Raw genomic sequence first — 19,370 nt, 5'->3', positions numbered from 1 at the left:
TGTTGTATAATTTAATTGGCTTTCACATACGAGTCTCCATGTTAAAGTAGTGTAAAACTTTGTATTGACGCGATGGGCAGTTAGGTTCTGACCAGTTTAATTGACGCATGTTTTAGTTTCAGCTTGCTCTAATACTTCTTCATTAGTTTTCTTCTCTGTCCATGATATTCTTAACATCCTTCTAAGAAACCACATTTCTGCTGCCTCCAGTTTCTTTCTAATGTCTTTTATAGCTATAGCAAAAAAATATAAAATCTGGATGAGAAAAGTGACGGTTGCATCGTAACAAATGTGACGATTTTCCAGTAGGAGGTAAGAATAGGGTTTATGATAGTTAAATAAAACTATCTATATAAAAGCTCATTTTTAATGTACATGCTCATTTTTAATACATTTTTTTCCAAATTTTGAAAAGTAGCAAAATCTCCAGGATTGAGTGAGTTAAGAAGATCCCCAAATATATCCTTTTATGTTACAATCTCTATGATACAGTTATATTATTTTTTATAACTTGAGCATTTATATAGTGCAATATCCACTAAACGTGCTCAAAGCGCTTTACAAAGGGTCCCTGATAAACAGCAACGCGTAACATGTAAAAAGAGACATGACGCCTGTGAGGCGATAATATTACTTTTTTTAGACCGAGACAACGCTGTTAACGGCCAGGCACTCATTTTACACCTGAGTACGGTGAAAGAATGTGATTAAAGAGTGTTATCCAAGGACTAAACTATGCGCCTTGCGAGTGCGAGGCTCGAACTCAGGACCTTCCGATCCGAAAGCGATTGTCATACCACAGGACCATATTACGGCACTAATATTGGTAAGTAATTACATACCGCTTTGCCCACCTTAACCTCAGTGGTAATTCGTTTTGCCTCGGGGACGTTTTTGTATTGTTGTTGATCGAAGCTACAATGCACGACTTCCTGTTGCTTGTCTGTGACATTATCTTTTATAAAATCAATAGTTTACTCTTCGTTATCATCAACGTCATCTCTATTATCATCATCAGCATCATCATCATCATCATCATCATCATCATCATCATCATCATTACCATCATCATCATCATCACAATCATCATCATCATCATCACCATCATCATCATCATCATCATCATCATCATCATTCATCATCATCATCATCATCATCACCATCATCACCATCATCATCATCATCACCACCACCACCAGCATCATCATCATCATCATCATCATCATCATCATCATCATCATCATCATCATCATCACCACCACCACATATCACATCATCATCATCATCCATCCCATCATCACACATCACATCATCATCATCATCATCATCATCATCATCATCATCACCATCATCATCCTGACGACCACCACCAACACTTATTCACAGTTTTATCAACCCTTAACTGCCGTACTCTGGAAATAAATTTATTTAAAAATTGGACAAAAAACTCGTCCTTCAAATTCTAGCTCAATTTAAACGACCCTCATCTTGGTAAAAAAAACTCTCAAACCTGGGACTTCAGGTTTGAGAGTTTTTAACCAAGATGAAGGTTATTCAAATCGATCAATATTTGAAAGATCCGTTTTCTGTCTTACGAGGTCTCAGGTTTGAGAGCTCTTGCCAAGATGAGGGACATTTTACTCAACCGATACTTGAAGGACGAGTTTTCTGACCAAATGTTTTTTAAATACGTGTTTTTCTGGATTACGACAGTTAACTAGTTGACACAGTCTTTAGACTTATAAATTAAATTTAAATTAATTTTGAGCTTTATATAGCGCAATATCCACTAAATGTGCTCAAAGCGCTTTACAAGGGGTCCCTGGCCAACAGCAACATTTAACATGTAGGACGGGACATGCCGCCTGTTAGGGATATTACAATTTTTCGGACAAAGGCAACGCTGTTAACGACCAGGTACTCATTTTACACCTGAGTACGGTGAGAGAATATGAGTAAAGGGCCTTTTCCAAGGACTCAACTATGCGCCAGGCGCGAGGCTCGAACCCATGACCTTACGATCCGAAAGCGAGTGAACACAGTCTTTAGACTTATAAAACATGAATATATAATAATACAACACAATTATAATATGTTAATATTATGATATGATATGATATTCTGAAATGATGTAGCAGAATGTAATATAATATAATGCAATTAACAGTGGTATCATAAATTAATGTTAGGGGTAGATAATGTGTTTATCGCCAATTAATTGTATGCTTTGTTCTTGTCAACCGTCGCCTTCGTTAACTCTATATTATCTGTCACTGTCCAAGGACTGATGGGTCAAATAAAAGGCAACGATTATTACTGAAAGAATGTGAAAAGTGGATTGAGACTAAACGCACCCCATCAATTGTAACTACCTTTTAAGAAATATCTTCTCCAACCAAATTATCGGCGATTCTAAAACCAACATACCCACAAACGCCACCATATAGGAAATCACAAGCAACCCGACATACAAAAGAGTGAAAATCGCAGTATCCAAATAATACATGGAACCAAAGTTACCAAAAAACACATTCATGACTGGTATATGGAACAAATATGCCATGAAAGTTAGACGCCCTAACACCACGAATGGGGACCAGGATAGTATAGTCGTTACAGGACCACCGTATCCAGCAGTGCATGCAATAATAACCCAACTGACGCAGACAGCCCACACCGATCTGCTAACCGTGTTATACAATGCTCTCGCATCTCGATTAGTTTCATCAGGATGTTCTCCAAACCCATCAAAATAGCCATTAATTCCATAAATAACAGCCAACGCTGACGCAATAGAAATCAACCAACCCCCTACCACAATCCAAGGTCTTATCTTAAAAGGCTTTCCTCTCTTCAGGGCCAAAATATAGCCAGCTACAATTCCGATGACATACGGCCCAATCCTACACCAAGGTTTTGTGTAGTACGTATCAAGCCGTTGGTTCTGCAACGAAGACAAAACAGTGATACCCCACCCGTAGTGATTTGCCAGCACACCCGTTATAATCCAAGAGACGAGAAGCACACACGTACAGGTCGAAATGCCTGCACGTTTACTGAAGTAAAAAGGGATAATCATTATCGGGCTTATAAAAAAGAACTGCATGTCTACGGCGAGGTACCAAGCATGTACGAAACACGACTCCTTTAGAGGCATAAAATTGTTGATATACAGTAAATTTGTCCACCAATTTGTTTCACAGTTCCTCTTGTCAGCCGGCTGGACATTGTTCCACAAAGGACCTTGACCTAAATATTGCTGCAACCCTAGAACGATAACCAAGACAAACATATAGGGCGGAGTCAGACGCCAAAACCGATGGAAGTAGAACATGCCCCAGTTGATTCGTAAACCACGTGACCACAGTTGTTTTATTGTAATGTATGACGTCAGTAAACCGCTGAGAGTGAAAAATGTATCCACAGAGAAATACCAATTCAACACCACGTCAAAGGTCCAGCGACCTAGAAACGTTTGAAAAGCTGTAGGTATATTGAACGCGGACCCAACCCCGCCGTACACAAAAGTATGTCCTAAGATCACCCAGCTCATACTAAAAAAACGAATACCATGAATGGTTGCTATCGTTCCTTGTAAGGTGGAAGTAGTTAATATTCTTTTGCCGTTGGAGTAAGCCGAAAAAGCAAGCAGGAATCGGATTACTCTTCTGTGATGAGCGTGAATTTGTACCGACTTTGTAATCAAGGACGATGTGCCATCTGTGTCATTGGCAGGATCGACATTTACCTCTTGATGTTCATTGGGCAATGCGTTGTTTACTCTTGTAGATGATTGAGAAAGTGTCTCTTCTTTTTCCATATCATTCGTAGAAGCCCAGATTGTTTTCTTCTGGGCGATCAAAATGTCGTAAAAAGTCCCAATAATTACAAGTACCCCTAAAATAGATAAAATTAAGATGGCAAACACCGTTGCGGTTGTCACATTTGTTTTACCCGTAATGCACTCAACTCTATCAACACTGAAAGCAGACGTATTGAACAATGAAGACATCTCCTGGAAAAATAGTGTCATTTTCCAAGAGGAGCAACTACTAGGTGAACAAAATCCAACAATCACTGGGGCAGGGGATATTTTAAGTTTTATCACTAGATTACAGTATTTTGCAGTAAAACCAGACTCATCTGTCGGTTTTGACTCTTTACATTGTTCATCATTGCCAACAAAACTCAGCCAGCCTTTTGTTATAGAAGGCCCAGGTTTGGGGAAAGAGTCAAAAAAGGAAACGGCCCATAACTCTCCCGCAAGAAGGCTTTTCACCACTCTGAAAATATCGTGAACACACTGGGAAGGAGCGGCTCTGCTGCTCTCCATGATTTCTTTGGCTTTATCAATCCCCTTTAGAAATGAAAGCACAGCTTGGACCTTCTTCCGGTCAACAGTATTTGATGTTAAAGGTCCTGAATGAAAATGGTTTAAAATATTTGCCGTCATTTGCGTCAACAAATGCAGATCTGATGTTGTATTCGTATAAGACATCGCATCAAAAAACGTTGTAACTTTATCGAAGTAATCCATTTCTTTGATTTTATCCAAGAATACCACAGAATGAGGTCTCTCTTCCATGTATACGTTGCTGGTTAAAGCACAAACATTCACTAACACAATATAGGTTGTAAGAAAAATGAGAAAAGTCTTTGTTGTTAGATTCGATAATGCCATGGTGCGTCTTCCGAATTGGACTAGAGTTCATTATAATAACACAACACAGTTACAAGATTTTGATATTATATTATTATCGTATTCTCTCACAGTTTAAAATGTCGACAATGTAAATGTTGTGTCACTGTTAGCAAAATAAATGAATGTAAATACTATGAACAGGATTGCCTTATTTGACAATAAAATATTTTATTCAGTTTGTGACTCATTGCGTTTGATTGGTAATATGTAGGATCTAAGTGGATCTAAGTGAAACAGTCAGAAATATGAAATGTTGTGTTTACTCACTTTATGACGCTCTATTCATTCAAGTCAATAAAACAATTCTAAACACGTTTCATAAATTTTAAAACTATAAATTTCGTTCTCATCTTTACCCAATTAATAGTTAGGGAAAACTCATATTCAAAAATTTGTCCAAAAAACTCGACCTTCAAATATCGATCGATTTAGAATATACTCGTACCTTCAGAAAAATGCGTCATCCGCATGATTTTATTGATGACACAATATTTCACATGGGACAGCAAATGAAATGTTGGACTACTGCTTATCGCGTTACTCGTTTTATTAATAGCTATGTCGCAGTCCTATTTGGACTCAGAAAAGTGAGTGAGCAGCCTTAGTTTAAACAAGAGATAAGTGAGTAGGAAAGTGTCAGAAGATAACAGAGAAAAACTTTTTTTTGCGGCGGTGATGCGGGTTCAAACCCCATCATCGCCGCGAAAAATGTTTATTCTCTGTTATCTTCTGGCACTTTCCTACTCACTTCATCTCTTGTTGTTGCCTATACGGACTCAATGGTAGCTTGTATTCAGGTCTAATGACTTGCATTTCAAAGAGCAAACAATGGCAAAAAGAATACGTATCTAATATGTTGGGGTTTGGTAAAAATTTCGGTTCCCAGGGCGGAATGGAAAGACGGTGAACGAATCTATAAATGACGTCAAAAGGCAAGTCCTGGTGTCAAGCGAAAAGTTCAGTTAACGAAGGCTGCGATATGTTTCACTATCACATATTACCATTTTGACGCAATGTGTCACAAATAGAATATCACATAAATTAAATATAAAGAACCGTTGTTTTTTTTTTAATGTCTTGTTCAGAAATCAAGCAAGACAAAGTAGCAATGTCAGAATAATAGATCACCAAAAAAACAACAACAAAAAAACACCACCGAAACGAACCACCGTGTACTTATTTGCAGGTCTGATAACCAAATTTACGTAACATTGGTTTAAAAGGACAATGTTTTGCTTTGGTTTGACATTATTTCAATCACAACAAATGAACCAATGTCAATTTGGGTTAGTAGAATTGAAAATAATTACACGTGGAATTTATGCCATCTGCTTCATGCATTAAGAAATATTACCAATCTAACGCGACGGGTCACAGTTTATATAACATCACAAAAAAATATAAATAACTGTTTGTTTTTTCTGTGTTTTTTCCTCCAATTTCTTGATTGGCAATCTTACAGAGATATCTAGTAACAAGTTTAGAATATCTAGATTAGATTTACCGAAACAACGAAACGAATGACTTGCTTGCGCCACAAAACGTGCAAATAAAAACAACACAAAAGTCTCAATATCCTGTATATTTGGCAAGTGTGCGTGCACTCTAGTATTGATTGGCCCAAACAAAGGGAAAAAACCCAACCCAAACCGAAATAAGAATAATACTATAATTGGCCTCCAGGCATAATTGTTTTATTATTATTACAATGGCCTGATTACCTTTACCTCTGTCCTCGCCATGACTTGTCGGTGTTCGTGCGAGGTGAACAAAGTGTTTTAACATGTAACCGACGTGCGCCTAAACTTAAACTTGAGCTTTTAAATAGCGCAATATCTCCACTAAACGTGCTCAACGCGCTTTACACGGGGTCCCTGACCAACAGCAACAAGTAACATGTAGAACGAGACATGACGCCTGTTAGGCGATATTACAATTTTTTTTCTACAGAGACAACGCTGTTAACGGCCAGGTACTCAATTTTACACATGAGTAAGGTAAGAGAATGTGAGTAAAGAGTTTTTTCAAAGGACTCAACTATGCGCCGAGCGAGGCTCGAACCCAGGACCTCCGATCCGAAAGCGAGTGTGATACCACAAGACCACTTATTAGTAGGTCTGCTGATAACCAATGTACCATGGGCCCATTATTGCTGTAAAGGAAATCTCAAAAAAAAAATAAAATAAAATAAATGACCGCACAAAATATAGGCCTAAAAACTAGGTCCGAAATTGCATTCGGATGTCAAACTTGCATATATATATATATATATATATATATATATATATATATATATATATATATATATATATATATATATATATATGCAAGTTTGACATCCGAATATATATATATATATATATATATATATATATATATATATATATATATATATATATTATGTGTGTGTGTGTGTGTGTGTGTGTGTGTGTGTGTGTGTGACCCATTGCCTCAAAGCGGGATTATGTCGTTATGAACTACGTAGTTATAACATTAAAGATAAAACATGGTGTTTCCTTCTGTTCGGTATGGTAGAGTATAATAATTACTATTTCTTGCATTGCCAAACGTTCTAAAGTCCTATTTCCCACTGTTTTATCTCTATATATATATAAGTCGCATGTAACCCATGACAGGGGGAAGAGGTGTTTGTGCGGCGGTCGAATCTTCGAGAAGAAAAATAACGGCCGGTTATCGATGTGAGTGAAAAATTGAGTAATTTATTGGAAGATAGGTAGTTATATAGACAGACTGACAGACAGACAGGTAGATAGATAGATAGATAGGTAGATAGATAGATAGATAGATAGATAGATAGATAGATAGATAGATAGATAGATAGATAGATAGATAGATAGATAGACAGGTGCCTCCTCCAAATCAAATAGAGATATTTAGACTTCTTGTTGGGCATTTCTTTAAATCTAGTCACCTAATTTTGTTGCCTGAATACCATGCAAAAGCATTCCTTTATTAGCCACTTGTAATATTCTTCCATCTCTCTCTCTCTCCCTCTCTCTCTCTCTCTCTCTCTCTCTCTCTCTCTCTCTCGCTTTCTCTCTCTCTTTCTCTCTCTCTCTCTCTCTCTCTCTCTCTCTCTCTCTCTCTTTCTTTCTTTCTTGATTTCTTTCTTTTAAAGACCCATCAACATTCAAATATGTATTATGCATTTTTCAAATGGAATGCACAAGTAATGCTACAGTTTTATAATGCAACATCAACTGCACAATGGTCACCAACAAGACACATAAGACATATTTCATACAAAACAAGCCATCAGTACAGGATTTTTATTTATTTTTTTTGGACAACAACAGATAGAACAGCCTCGGGTGCTTTTAGCCGAACGAGCAGGTAATTTGTGTACACTGCCTTACACAAGGCCACAAGAATACAGATAGAACATGTCACCATGCGGTCAATAACATAAGTTGCTTGACACAATATTGCATCATAATTATTATTATTATTGATGATGATGATGATGATGGTGACGACGACGACGACGATGATGATGATGATGATGATGATGATGATGATGATGACGATGATGATAATAATGATGATATTAGTAGCAATAGTAGTAGTAGTGGTAATAATAATAATAATAATAATAATAATAATAATAATAATAATAATAATAATAATAATAATAATAATAATAATACTTTATTGCATCCCAAAAAGGACATTTTTTGTACAGACGTGTTATAATTTACATAATAAGATAAAAATACAATGGAAATAGGATGTATAATATATGAAAAAGGAGTAGCTCCATTACCAGAGCTGCGCTTTATAATATGAATAATTTCAACACTGTAAAATAGTCAAAACTGTCACTATAAATTAAAAATTGAAAAGATTGCAAAACAAATAAATTAATAATTTAATATTTACATTTTTTGAAACTAAAAATGCGAAATAATTGTATAAAATGATTATTGCTTGTTGTTATAAAGCCTAATACTGGACGGCAGAAATGATTTTCGGTGTCCCTCTGTTTTCGTTGAAATAGAGAAAGGGCGACCACTTCTTTCTGACATAATAACTGGTGGTCTTAGTGGATGATACTGGTCATTTAATATTTTAGTTATTTTATTTATACAAAATTTCTCGTATAAAAGATCTACATCGTCAACATCATTTATATAGCGTTTAATATATTTTTTAATATTTGAATTTATTTTGTTCCTTTCCACTGCTAAGCAATTGCCTCCCCAAGCTGTTATACAAAATGACAAAACACTTTCGATTACTGCTCTATAAAATAATGTGCAGAGGGTTTTATCTATTCTAAACTGAGAGAGTTTTGATAAAAAATATGTACGTCTGCACATCTTATGCCTAATTATTTTCAAGTGTTCATCCCACTTGAGCCTGTCATCAATTGTTACACCAAGGTATTTGTAGTGAGGAACTCGCTGGACGAATTGGTCCTTTAATTTTAACGGTTCTATCGGTTCCTTCACTCTCCTAAAGTCAATCACTAGCTCCTTTGTCTTGCTTATGTTAAGCTCTAGGTGGTGGGCATCACACCAAGACACAAATCTATCAATTTCTTGCCTATAAGCCACTTCGTTGCCATTTGTTATGAGGCCTTGAAGAGCGGTGTCATCTGCAAACTTTATCAAAGGTACACTCAGGTTTTGACTTCTACAGTCATTCGTGTATATTGTGAATAATACAGGGGACAATACACAACCTTGAGGAGCACCAGTATTTGTAGTTATACAGGAAGATGTATTTTGTCCTAATTGAACATATTGTGCTCTCTCCGTAAGAAATTCGAGCACCCAAGCAATTATATACTTGTTTAGATTCAGACTAGTCAATTTTTGAACAACCAACTGAGGTTGCATTGTATTGAACGCTGAAGAAAAATCTGCGAAAAGCAATCTGCAATAGCTCTTAGCGTGATCTAGATGCCTGTAGATGTTGTTTGTAAACAGCAAAATGGCATCCTCTACGCCACGTCCTGGTTTGTAAGCAAATTGATGACTATCACTCAATGGCATAAACTGGTTCCTAATTTTAACAAGAACAAGTTTTTCTAAAGATTTCATGACTATTGAAGTCAGTGCAACAGGTCTGAGATCGTTCATAGATTCAAGTTTTTCTTTTTTTTGGAACAGGAATAATTTTTGAAGTTTTCCAAATTTCAGGGATCGAAACGCATTGGAGGGACCAGTTAAAAATATGTGTATAAATGGGGGACAGTTGATGGGCACATTCTTTTAATAATTTTCCTTTCAATCCATCCGGCCCAGCAGCCTTCCTCTCGTTTAGTTTCGAAAATACGAATCTCGTTTCTTCTTCACTGACCTCAATAGTCATTTCATCTTCCAAAGCCCTGTCTAATTTATGTTTTTCATTTTCAATATCAAATTTGTTTGCTGTGTCAAAACGTGAATAAAATTTATTTAGAGTTTCAATTTCGATATCTTCAGATATAATCGTGGGCTTTGGATTATAGTTAACAGCAGTTTTAAGCCCCCGCCACGTGTCCCGTATATCCCCAGAAGAAAAGCATTTTTCAATTTTATTTTTGTACTTGTCTCTACAACTGGATATTACTCTCTTTATCTCTTTTTGTTTTGTTTTCAGATCTTTTTTGTTTCCACTAGTAAAGAGAGTTTTCTTTTGGTTCAATAAAAGTTTTAGATCTTTTGTTATCCAAGGCTTGTTGTTAAGATAATATTTTATTTCTTTTTTACAAGACACGAGCTGTTCACAGAATTTTAAATACTCACTCACACAGTCATTCAGCTCATCCACACTATCACATGATTCGATAAAAACATTCCAGTCAGTGCATTCAAAACAACCACGCAAATCTTCACAAATCTAGTAGTAGTAGTAGTAGTAGTAGTAGTAGTAGTAGTAGTAGTAGTAGTAGTAGTAGTAGTAGTAGTAGTAGCAGTAGTAGTACTAGTAGTAGTAGTAGTAGTAGTAGTAGTAGTAGTAGTAGTAGTAGTAGTAGTAGTAGTAGTAGCCTATGGCTACACCTCCAAATTCATTTCGTCAACCCAGCTTCAAAAGTCTTCCTCCTCCCTAAGAACTTCAAGTTTAGTTACTGGATAGCGGAGGACGATGTGATCGCTGGTCTTTGGAACTGCCTGACATTTCCGGCAGGCATCACTGTTCCCAAGTTTCCATCTGCACATATTTGATGCAGTTCTGCCATGTAAGAGGAGATTTGAGGCCAGTCTTTCCTGGCGTTGTGGAATGCAGGCATTCTTTTGGTGGGATATTTTGTGATGTTTCCTCCTCTTGGTGTTTCCCATGTTCCACATTTCTCTCCAGTTCTCCACGCTGAAGTCTACCATTTTTATTAGGTGGAATGGTCCTCTCGATTTGAGTATTGTTGTTGAAGGTGCCCCCTTTATGATTATTTTTATAGGAGTGTTATATGTGGCTTCATCAATTGTTGCATGCATCCATTGATTAGCGTCTTGTCGTCTAAGACTTGGTGGTGCAACTGCAATGCCGCTCAGTCTGGAAGTTGACTTGAGACATCCTGTTATTATTCTCATTAATTCTCTTAATCGGATGTCAATGCGGTTTACATGTGGGCTCCTCATCCAAACAGGGGCACAGTATTCTCTCATACAATATGAACATGAACGTTTATAGTCGGGTTAACCCTATTTTCATACTAAAATAGAAAGTCCTATTTCCTGATTTGGGGTCCATTTGACCCCCCTGACTTGCAAAAAGAAAAATACTAGAAAGTCCTATTTTCTTATTTGGGGGCCATTTGACCCCCATGATTTTACTATGGAAAATTCAGTTAAAATAATATTTTCTCATTAAATGTATGGATTAAAACATGTTGTTGTTTTTGTTGTGACATCATGCATCTATTTATTTAGTGACATAGTCGTGTCAATACGATCCACAACTTACTGGTAGATGGCATCTACAATAATTGACTAAGTTAATTTTGTTTCCTGTTTGCTGTCCAATATGATGAGCGCCAGTTTCAGTTACCTACTTTTTCATCAACTCTAATCAAGAAACATCCAAGTAAGTACTAACTGAAGATGAGTCTTATACTTATCCTATGTAATAAAAATGAATTGACAATAGATTTATCATTAATTTTCTGATTGGAGTACTAGCAAGAATGAATCGCCAAATATGAAATGATGAAACAATACTGGATAAATGAAAGTGTTAATATTCAATTTAATGTTTCTTACAATACTTGCCTTACTTTCGTGTCTTGCTTATCTTTTCTTATTGTGTGTACCCTACCTTAACATAACATATAACATATGGTGTAGGGAGACATAGGATAAAATCCTTTGAATACCCTTAATATTAAATTGATTGAAAGATTACAATAATGATACACGTGGTAAAGATAGTATAACAACTTAAATGCACTCATGTATGTGTGATGTACAAACATATATCTTTAACCTTGACATGCAAAGCACATACACACATACAGACACTCATACATCCAAACATATAGAAGATGGACATAATAAGGTAACAATGCATGATATTTGCATACAAGATTGAAAGGCATGTCAACAGCAGTGCAAACAAGCATCATTCGTCATATATAAATCCTTCCCACATATTTGTTTGTAACTTCTTATATGAAAAGTGATTTATTTTCTAGTACCGTTTTTCAATATCTAGGTGAACTAAATTGATAACTTGAATGACTACGTTATATCTCAGCCATAGTGTCATGAATTTGCTAACTAAATGGTTTGTATGTTGTTTTTTTTTTAATCAGCCATCCGTTGTGTGGTCTAAATTATGCTACAGTGGGCCTCATAAAAATTATTATTATTATTATTATTATTATTATTATTATTATTATTATTATTATTATTATTATTATTATTATTATTATTATTATTATTATTATTATTATTATTATTATTGAAAATTGTGAAATGAAATGAAAGAAAGAGCTTCCTTTGTTGAAATCTTTAGTATTTTTCTCTCTAGGCTAGGGCTATTGGTCAGTACTGACTAATATGTGCCAGCGCCTGAGTACTAAATAAGAGGTACCACTGGCAATTGATCAGTACTGTCGAACACAGTGCTGACAAAGATCTTTTCGAACTTATTCGTCACTACTGGATTATTTCATTAGTAATAAAATTATATAAAAAATCCCAGGCCAACTTATCCCATGACTGTTTGTTACACTTAGACAAATTTGATTTAAGTTTAACGTGTGGGGCAACGGAATGACTCTCGTTGTTTTATGCCGCCATAAGATTCTTGTTATTTTATGTTGTCCATTCTATTTATGTATTAGTTTGTTTTTTTGTTATGTTTTTTTTTTTAAAATAGTTTTTCGTTTCTTTTGTTTTGTTTGTTTTTGTTCGCTCATTTCAGCCCACGCCAGCTTGTTGCTGGTTTCCGTTCTAAATTCATAATCACAACCGTGACGACCCAAGAAAGAGCAGATTTATTATTTTATGACATTATTGTCAATTACTCTAATACTGGTATAGGCATGTCTCGAAAATTTCCCACAATCGTCTATTTGGAATGAATAGAATTATTATAAAAGGATCCGTGAGGAGTGTAGATTTTGAACCTTTACATAAGAGATGGGGAACACAAAGACAATCGTTCAAGCGTAAGAAAAATATAATGTTTGAAAGTCATGAAAATTTGTTACTTATTTCCTCTAAACGGTGTCATGTCTGGCTGATTGAAAATGTTCAAAATTGATTTTATGCACAAAATCTATTAAACTTGTGTTGAGTTTTTGTGTTTTATTAAAGAGAATGATCAAAATTTGTTAAACTGACAAAATCTATAATTTCACATGTAATGACCAATCGTTTTACTGTTAAATCCATTTTGCTATTTAGTTAATTCAGATATAATACTGTTTGGAAGTTATAGGTGACATATGTTGTGAAAAGACTTCCCAGAATATCGATGGTTGCGGTTTGGATACGATAATATCTCGTATAGTTTGGAGGGCAGAACGACTTGGATACAAAATCGTTTGGGAATGTTATGAATTGGGTTCCGCGAATATAGATTGTTATGGTTTGGAGACGACATAATAATAACGATAATAATATGACACAGTTTCGAGGGCATGGCGACTTACACATCTCTCAAACATCCTGGTTTATACACGTCTTCATTTAGCATTGACCAGTACCACAGATTTTCGACAAACGGGAGCGACAGACAAGCTTTTAGTTTACTATATTTTGGGCAATTGACGTTATGATTGAATGAATTGACTTTGTCTTGGATTGTTGTAACTAAGACCAGAGATTTTGATCTGGATAAATTAGAATCAAAGCATTGGTAAGACGAGATAATCTATTTGTTATGAGTTACAGTTCTTGAATCAAGTTCTAAAAGTCATACCGTATGATGGGGGTCAATAAGCCGGGGTTGATCCTAGAACTCTATGACGTGAGATGAACTAGTAACAATCATTATTCTTAAAGTTTACCCACTGTCTAAGACACAAGTTGAGATAAAAGCCACTTAATGCAAGACAATAAACGTTCAAGGTTACTCATAGTTTTGTGTGTTGGTCCGTTATATTTCCGGATAGCAATGTTGTGAGCTTCTTAGCCAATCACACAGCATCTATTCCCGTCCCCGACATTTGCTCTCTTCATCATCACCACAACTACATCATCATTAGAGGAAACACAGGTGTGATATCAAAAAACGGGTTCCGATCTCAATGGAAGTGTAAAACCACTCTTCCGGAGGACTGGATACCTTGTGTAATTCATCTTCTGGTTTCAGATTGATGGGATCTTATTTTCTAGTCTAAATAAATGCTGGTCGTCTTCTGTACTTCTCATTACTGCCTCCACCACCAATATATATTTCAACCACCTATTATCACGACCATACGATAGGTGGATATTCGTTTAGCACAGGGACCAACTCCCCTTCTCCTTCCATTTCCAGCGCATCCTAAAATCTTGACAGAAAGTGTTCCCATAGGCCAGTTTTAAATCATTCGCGCCAGAAAAACAATTGACAAGAGATGATAGATGTTCAGTGGATTTTAACATGAGAGAACTAACAAGTTGAGAGCAGAGATTAAAAAGGACAACAAAGGGGATAGAATAAACAACAATATTGATCCCCCCCCCCTCCCTCCCTATAATACGAATGACAACCATAGATAAACTTCAAGTCCTTAGCCAAAGACTTCGAGGAATCGCGGGTCAAATGTGCATAGGTCTCATACTCGTCCCTGGCATGGGAAAACCACCAACAAGTGCCAGCGCTCGACCAATAATACTCCGTTTTTTCTATAAAGTCATGGGGGCCAAATGACCCCCAAATCAGGAAATAGTACTTTCTGTATTTTTCTCTTTGAAAGTCATGGGGCCATTTGGCCCCCAGATCGGAAAATCTCAAATTCCAAATGAGCATGCTCAGTGTGAGTAAACTATGCACGACACAAGCATGAAATTTGGCATGGTCATGGACCTCGTGATTTTAGGAAAAGTCACCAAATTTCAGGTCTCTGCGTCAAAAATTGACTGTTTTATGAATAAAAAACACACCCCTGGGGTCTTTTTGGCCCCCAAGTATGAAAATAGGGTTAATACAGTTTAGTGAGAATTACTCATAAACGCGGATGGCAAAAAACAATAACAAAGATCTGAGTGACGTCAACTTTGAACTATCTATAGTTAAAGATGGATCTATCACTATCACCCCTCCTTAACCCTCTCCTTACCAAGTGAAGGAAGATCATCACATTTGTTACGAGCCAACCAGCACTTATCATTCAGATTTCTTCTGTAAATCACAAAATTTAAAGAAAAATGTTTTATTTTGACTATAAAAACGTGACACTAGATATGTTGTAGAGTTCATTTCGCTGATCAATTTTATGCTTAGAATGTATTTGTTGCTTTTCTGTTTGAGTAAGAAAAAAAATATTTTTGTGTTGGATGGGTGTGAAATTTTGGGGAAAATTCTGAAAATTGCTGGTAAGGAAAGGGTTAAAATTAATTTCTTTTTCTGGGGATATTAGTATTTTTCCCGCCCAAGCCATGCTTTGTGCGACTGACAATGACACTTATAGGTAGAACGAAAATGACGTCATTCTGGTCTTTGTTATTGTTTTTTTTTTTTGCCATCAACGTTTATTCATAATTCTAACTAAACTGTATTAACCAGAATATAAACGTTCATGGTTACACATAGTTTTGTCTGTTGGTCCGTTATACTTCCGGATGGCAATGTTGTGAGCTTCTTAGCCAAGCGCACACTATATATAGACAGAACAAAATTGACGTCATTCAGGTCTTTTGTTATTGTTTTAATAATAATAATAATAATAATAATAATAATAATAATAATAATAATAATAATAATAATATATAATAATAATAATAATAAATAATAATAATAATAATAATAATAATAATAATAATAATAACAATAATATATACTTTATTCATCCCCCAAAAAAAATGGAAATTCGTTTACAGACGTGGCCATTTTTATGAGTAGTTCTCACTAAATTGTGTTAATCAGATTATAAACGTTTAAGGTGACGCATTGTTTTGTGTGTCGAAAGATTATATCCGGCTGGTGGATGTTATGACATTTTTCGATAAACGCATAGCATCAATAGGACATCAAAATATCGCAAGTTATGGCATTGGTTCACCTTTAAATATTGCAAAACACATTGGAAAAATTCAAACAAAATTTAGAATCTTGTTTTCAGAAAATCAAATTTTGGCCGGAAAACTCGTCCTTCAAATCTCCATCTATTAAAATAACTCTTACATTGTCAACAACTCTCAAAGTTCGGAATACTCTTCAACAGTCGTTACGTCACTTCCTTCCTAATGACGCATGGTAACTTAGTAACACTGGCTCCAAACTATCGGAACAATGGCGAACGCCCGTATGAAATATTTCTCCGGCGAGTATAAAAGCGTATCCAGAGAAGAAGAAAAAAAACAAAACAAATTTGATCATGTTTTGACTTTTACACATTCTGATCACAAGGCATATGAAAAGTTGTAGCCAGCATGAAGAATAAAAAGTAATGATATTCTTTGTTTAGAACCAAGATGGCCGCCGTTGCCGGGCGGCGTGACATCGGACTACTGAATCCAATTTGCATTATATTTGAAAGACGAACTTTCTGGCCAATTTTTCTTTTCTTTTTTTTTTTCTTTTCAGAGTACGGCAAGCATGAAATGGATCCGCCTTTTATTATATTACCTAATTGAATTTGTAATAAATTATGCCGTTAAAAATCGACACTGGACTCAGGTCTGAAAGTGATTTACTATCTGGCTATGATCGACAGCAATCAATAATGTAGGAAAACAAAAATAATATTAGGAGGTGGTTAAAGACGAGTTGTACTGTTCGTAATGGAACTTTGGTTTTATGTGATCTGTTAGATAAATAAATAAATAATAGTCTGTAACGCGCATCAAGTATAAATGGGAGCGATCTTCATTCACGTTTTCGTCCAACCCAGTCATCATTCACATGATTTGTTGCTGTCCAATGGTTGGATATTTCTTCTGAAATGAAAACACGCTGCTTTGTTTATGAAAGTTGTAAACACACCCATGTGTCAAGCTGAACAAAATGACCAATCGTGATAAAAAAAAATTGTGAACACTTTTCACTATGTGGGTCACTTTGAAAACATATTCCAATGTGACCAATGACCTCGAGCACATGGAAATGTAATATAGATAGTATGCGCTTGGCGAAGAAGCTCATAACATTGCCACCCGGAAGTATAACGGACCAACACACAAAACTGTGTGTATCCATGAACGTTTATAGTCGGGTTAATACAGTTCAGTGAGCATTACTCATAAACGCGGATGACAAAAAACAATAACAAATACCTGAGTAACGTCATCTTCGAACTATCTATAGACAGACCATGCCCATTGAACAATAGGGATTATTCAATGTTTGATGTTTTGAGAATATTAAAAAATCAAACTTTAAGCATTCATTGATCCTTGGTAGTTCACAACTCTTTTCCTTATCCGTTGATGGTACAGAGCTGTAACTGTACTATCAATAAAAAAGGAAAAGCAGTAGGGAACAACAAAGGATCAATAATTGTTTAAAGTTTGATTTTGTTATTTTCTAAAAACAACAAAAATTGACAATCCCTGTTTTTCCCCTTGCACCCTTCAAAATATAAAACCATAGGAAATACACTAAACAAAGTTAACAACAAGAGATGAAGTGAGTAGGAAAGTGCCAGAAGACAATAGAAAATAAAAATTTCACGGTTGTGATGGGGGTTTGAACCCACGACCTTACTGGTACGACAACTCCGCCTGGCCGGGGAGAGCGTGACTCTACCGTATGAGCTATCCACGATCCCCCAAAAAAGTTAGTCATTTTTACTTTTGTTAAAGTACAGTTTCAAAATTTTGGAGATTGTAACTTTTGAAATAGACACTACTCACCTGAACTATAATCCTGGTAGCTACAGTAACTTGATTTTTATGGAGTACCCTTGAAACTTGACACTCGAACCACACTAAAACCGGTCACATCCAATCATCACTAGTACTCAAATGAAAATACTCATGATTTCATATCATAGAGGCTTATTAACCTTCTTCTGCCCTGCAAACCTGATCAACGTTTCATGCTACACACCACATCCTGTGCTTCTGTATCAGGCAACAAGTTGTGGTCTTGATCCGTCCTTTTTCTTCTTTTCGTTTATTTTCATATTCTCCACAAATCCCATTGACCCGTCCGTCCACCTGTCAATCACTTTTAAATTTGTAGTTCTAATTTCACCGTAACAGTCCCCTCCTCCAACTTCTCCCCCCCCCCCCCCCCCCAGAGCCTCTCTCTCTCTCTCTCTCTCTCTCTCTCTCTCTCTCTCTCTCTCTCTCTCTCTCTCGTTCCCTTTACTTTACTATTATATCCTTCGACTCTCGTGCCAATCTACTCCAGTAATCGGATTCTCAAAATCATATTTATTATGTCCATCACAATGGACGCGAATATTCTCAATATCCTTCCATATCCTAACACAATTTCATCACTCAGTGAACATAGCCAGTTCATTTTCGTGCTTATGCACACACACACACACACACACACATACATACACACATACATACACACACACACACACACACACACACACACATACGCGCGCACACACAAACTTGCATACAGATGAAAGAGCTGACTGCCTGCGATTTGTTGTCTTGACATTCGGAAATGTAGTTCCTGGGATCCAGTCCTGCTATGGACGGCGCAAAATTGAGGCATTGGAAAGCTGTTATTCATCTCCATTCTCTAACTGCACTCATGAATGAAATGAATAACTATCAGTTAACATAGTAAAGAAATAAAAATGGCGATAGCCTTGGTCTAGATATTAAGTATTGCTGTTGGCTTTTGACCTACCCCCTTTAAAGCGGTTTGAGCACATTTAGTGACCATTCCACAATATAAAAGATTGAGCTTTCATTGTAATAAAATCACTCGCATTTGCATGGCGAGGGGGGGGGGGGGGGGGGGGGGGGGGGGGAGAGAGATTCTGAATCGTACCCCTATGTAGACTTTGGGATCTGCAACACGTAATATGGGTCATTAAAGCCCCGTGTTATTAAGACAAAGGGCTTGGATAAAATGCTTGACAAAAATCAATCCTTCATTT

The 19,370-nt window shown here is 36.2% G+C and overlaps 2 protein-coding genes across 6 annotated transcripts in view; both read right to left on the bottom strand.

The window, feature by feature from the left end:
• Window positions 1-18,558, bottom strand: part of LOC144957237 (uncharacterized) — a 68,906-nt gene extending 50,348 nt beyond the window's left edge. The window contains exon 1 of the mRNA XM_078888311.1: window positions 18,154-18,558. The gene's annotated coding sequence lies outside the window, so the exon portion shown is untranslated. The remainder of the gene's footprint in view (window positions 1-18,153) is intronic.
• Window positions 2,092-6,290, bottom strand: LOC144956820 (nose resistant to fluoxetine protein 6-like). Of its 5 annotated transcripts, none has more exons than XM_078887564.1 (2): window positions 6,207-6,290; window positions 2,092-4,805 (listed from the first exon to the last, which is right to left on the bottom strand). In XM_078887564.1, the coding sequence occupies exon 2, from the start codon at window positions 4,679-4,681 to the stop codon at window positions 2,369-2,371; it is 2,313 nt and encodes a 770-aa protein (XP_078743690.1). In that variant the 5' UTR covers window positions 4,682-4,805; window positions 6,207-6,290; the 3' UTR covers window positions 2,092-2,368. The 5 variants fall into 5 exon arrangements, with proteins under 5 accessions (XP_078743690.1, XP_078743688.1, XP_078743689.1 ...); XM_078887562.1 differs by having other exon boundaries at window positions 2,092-5,280; window positions 5,475-6,247; XM_078887563.1 differs by lacking the exon at window positions 6,207-6,290 and adding an exon at window positions 6,057-6,188.
• Window positions 18,559-19,370: the final 812 nt, after the last annotated feature.

This window comes from Berghia stephanieae, chromosome 11 (assembly GCF_034508935.2).
Source record: "Berghia stephanieae isolate SIO BIC M18660-M18661 chromosome 11, UCSD_Bste_1.3, whole genome shotgun sequence".
NCBI classification, from domain to species: Eukaryota; Metazoa; Mollusca; class Gastropoda; order Nudibranchia; family Aeolidiidae; genus Berghia; species Berghia stephanieae.
Note: the sequence above shows the minus strand (reverse complement) of the source record. Positions and strands in the feature narration are given on the sequence as shown.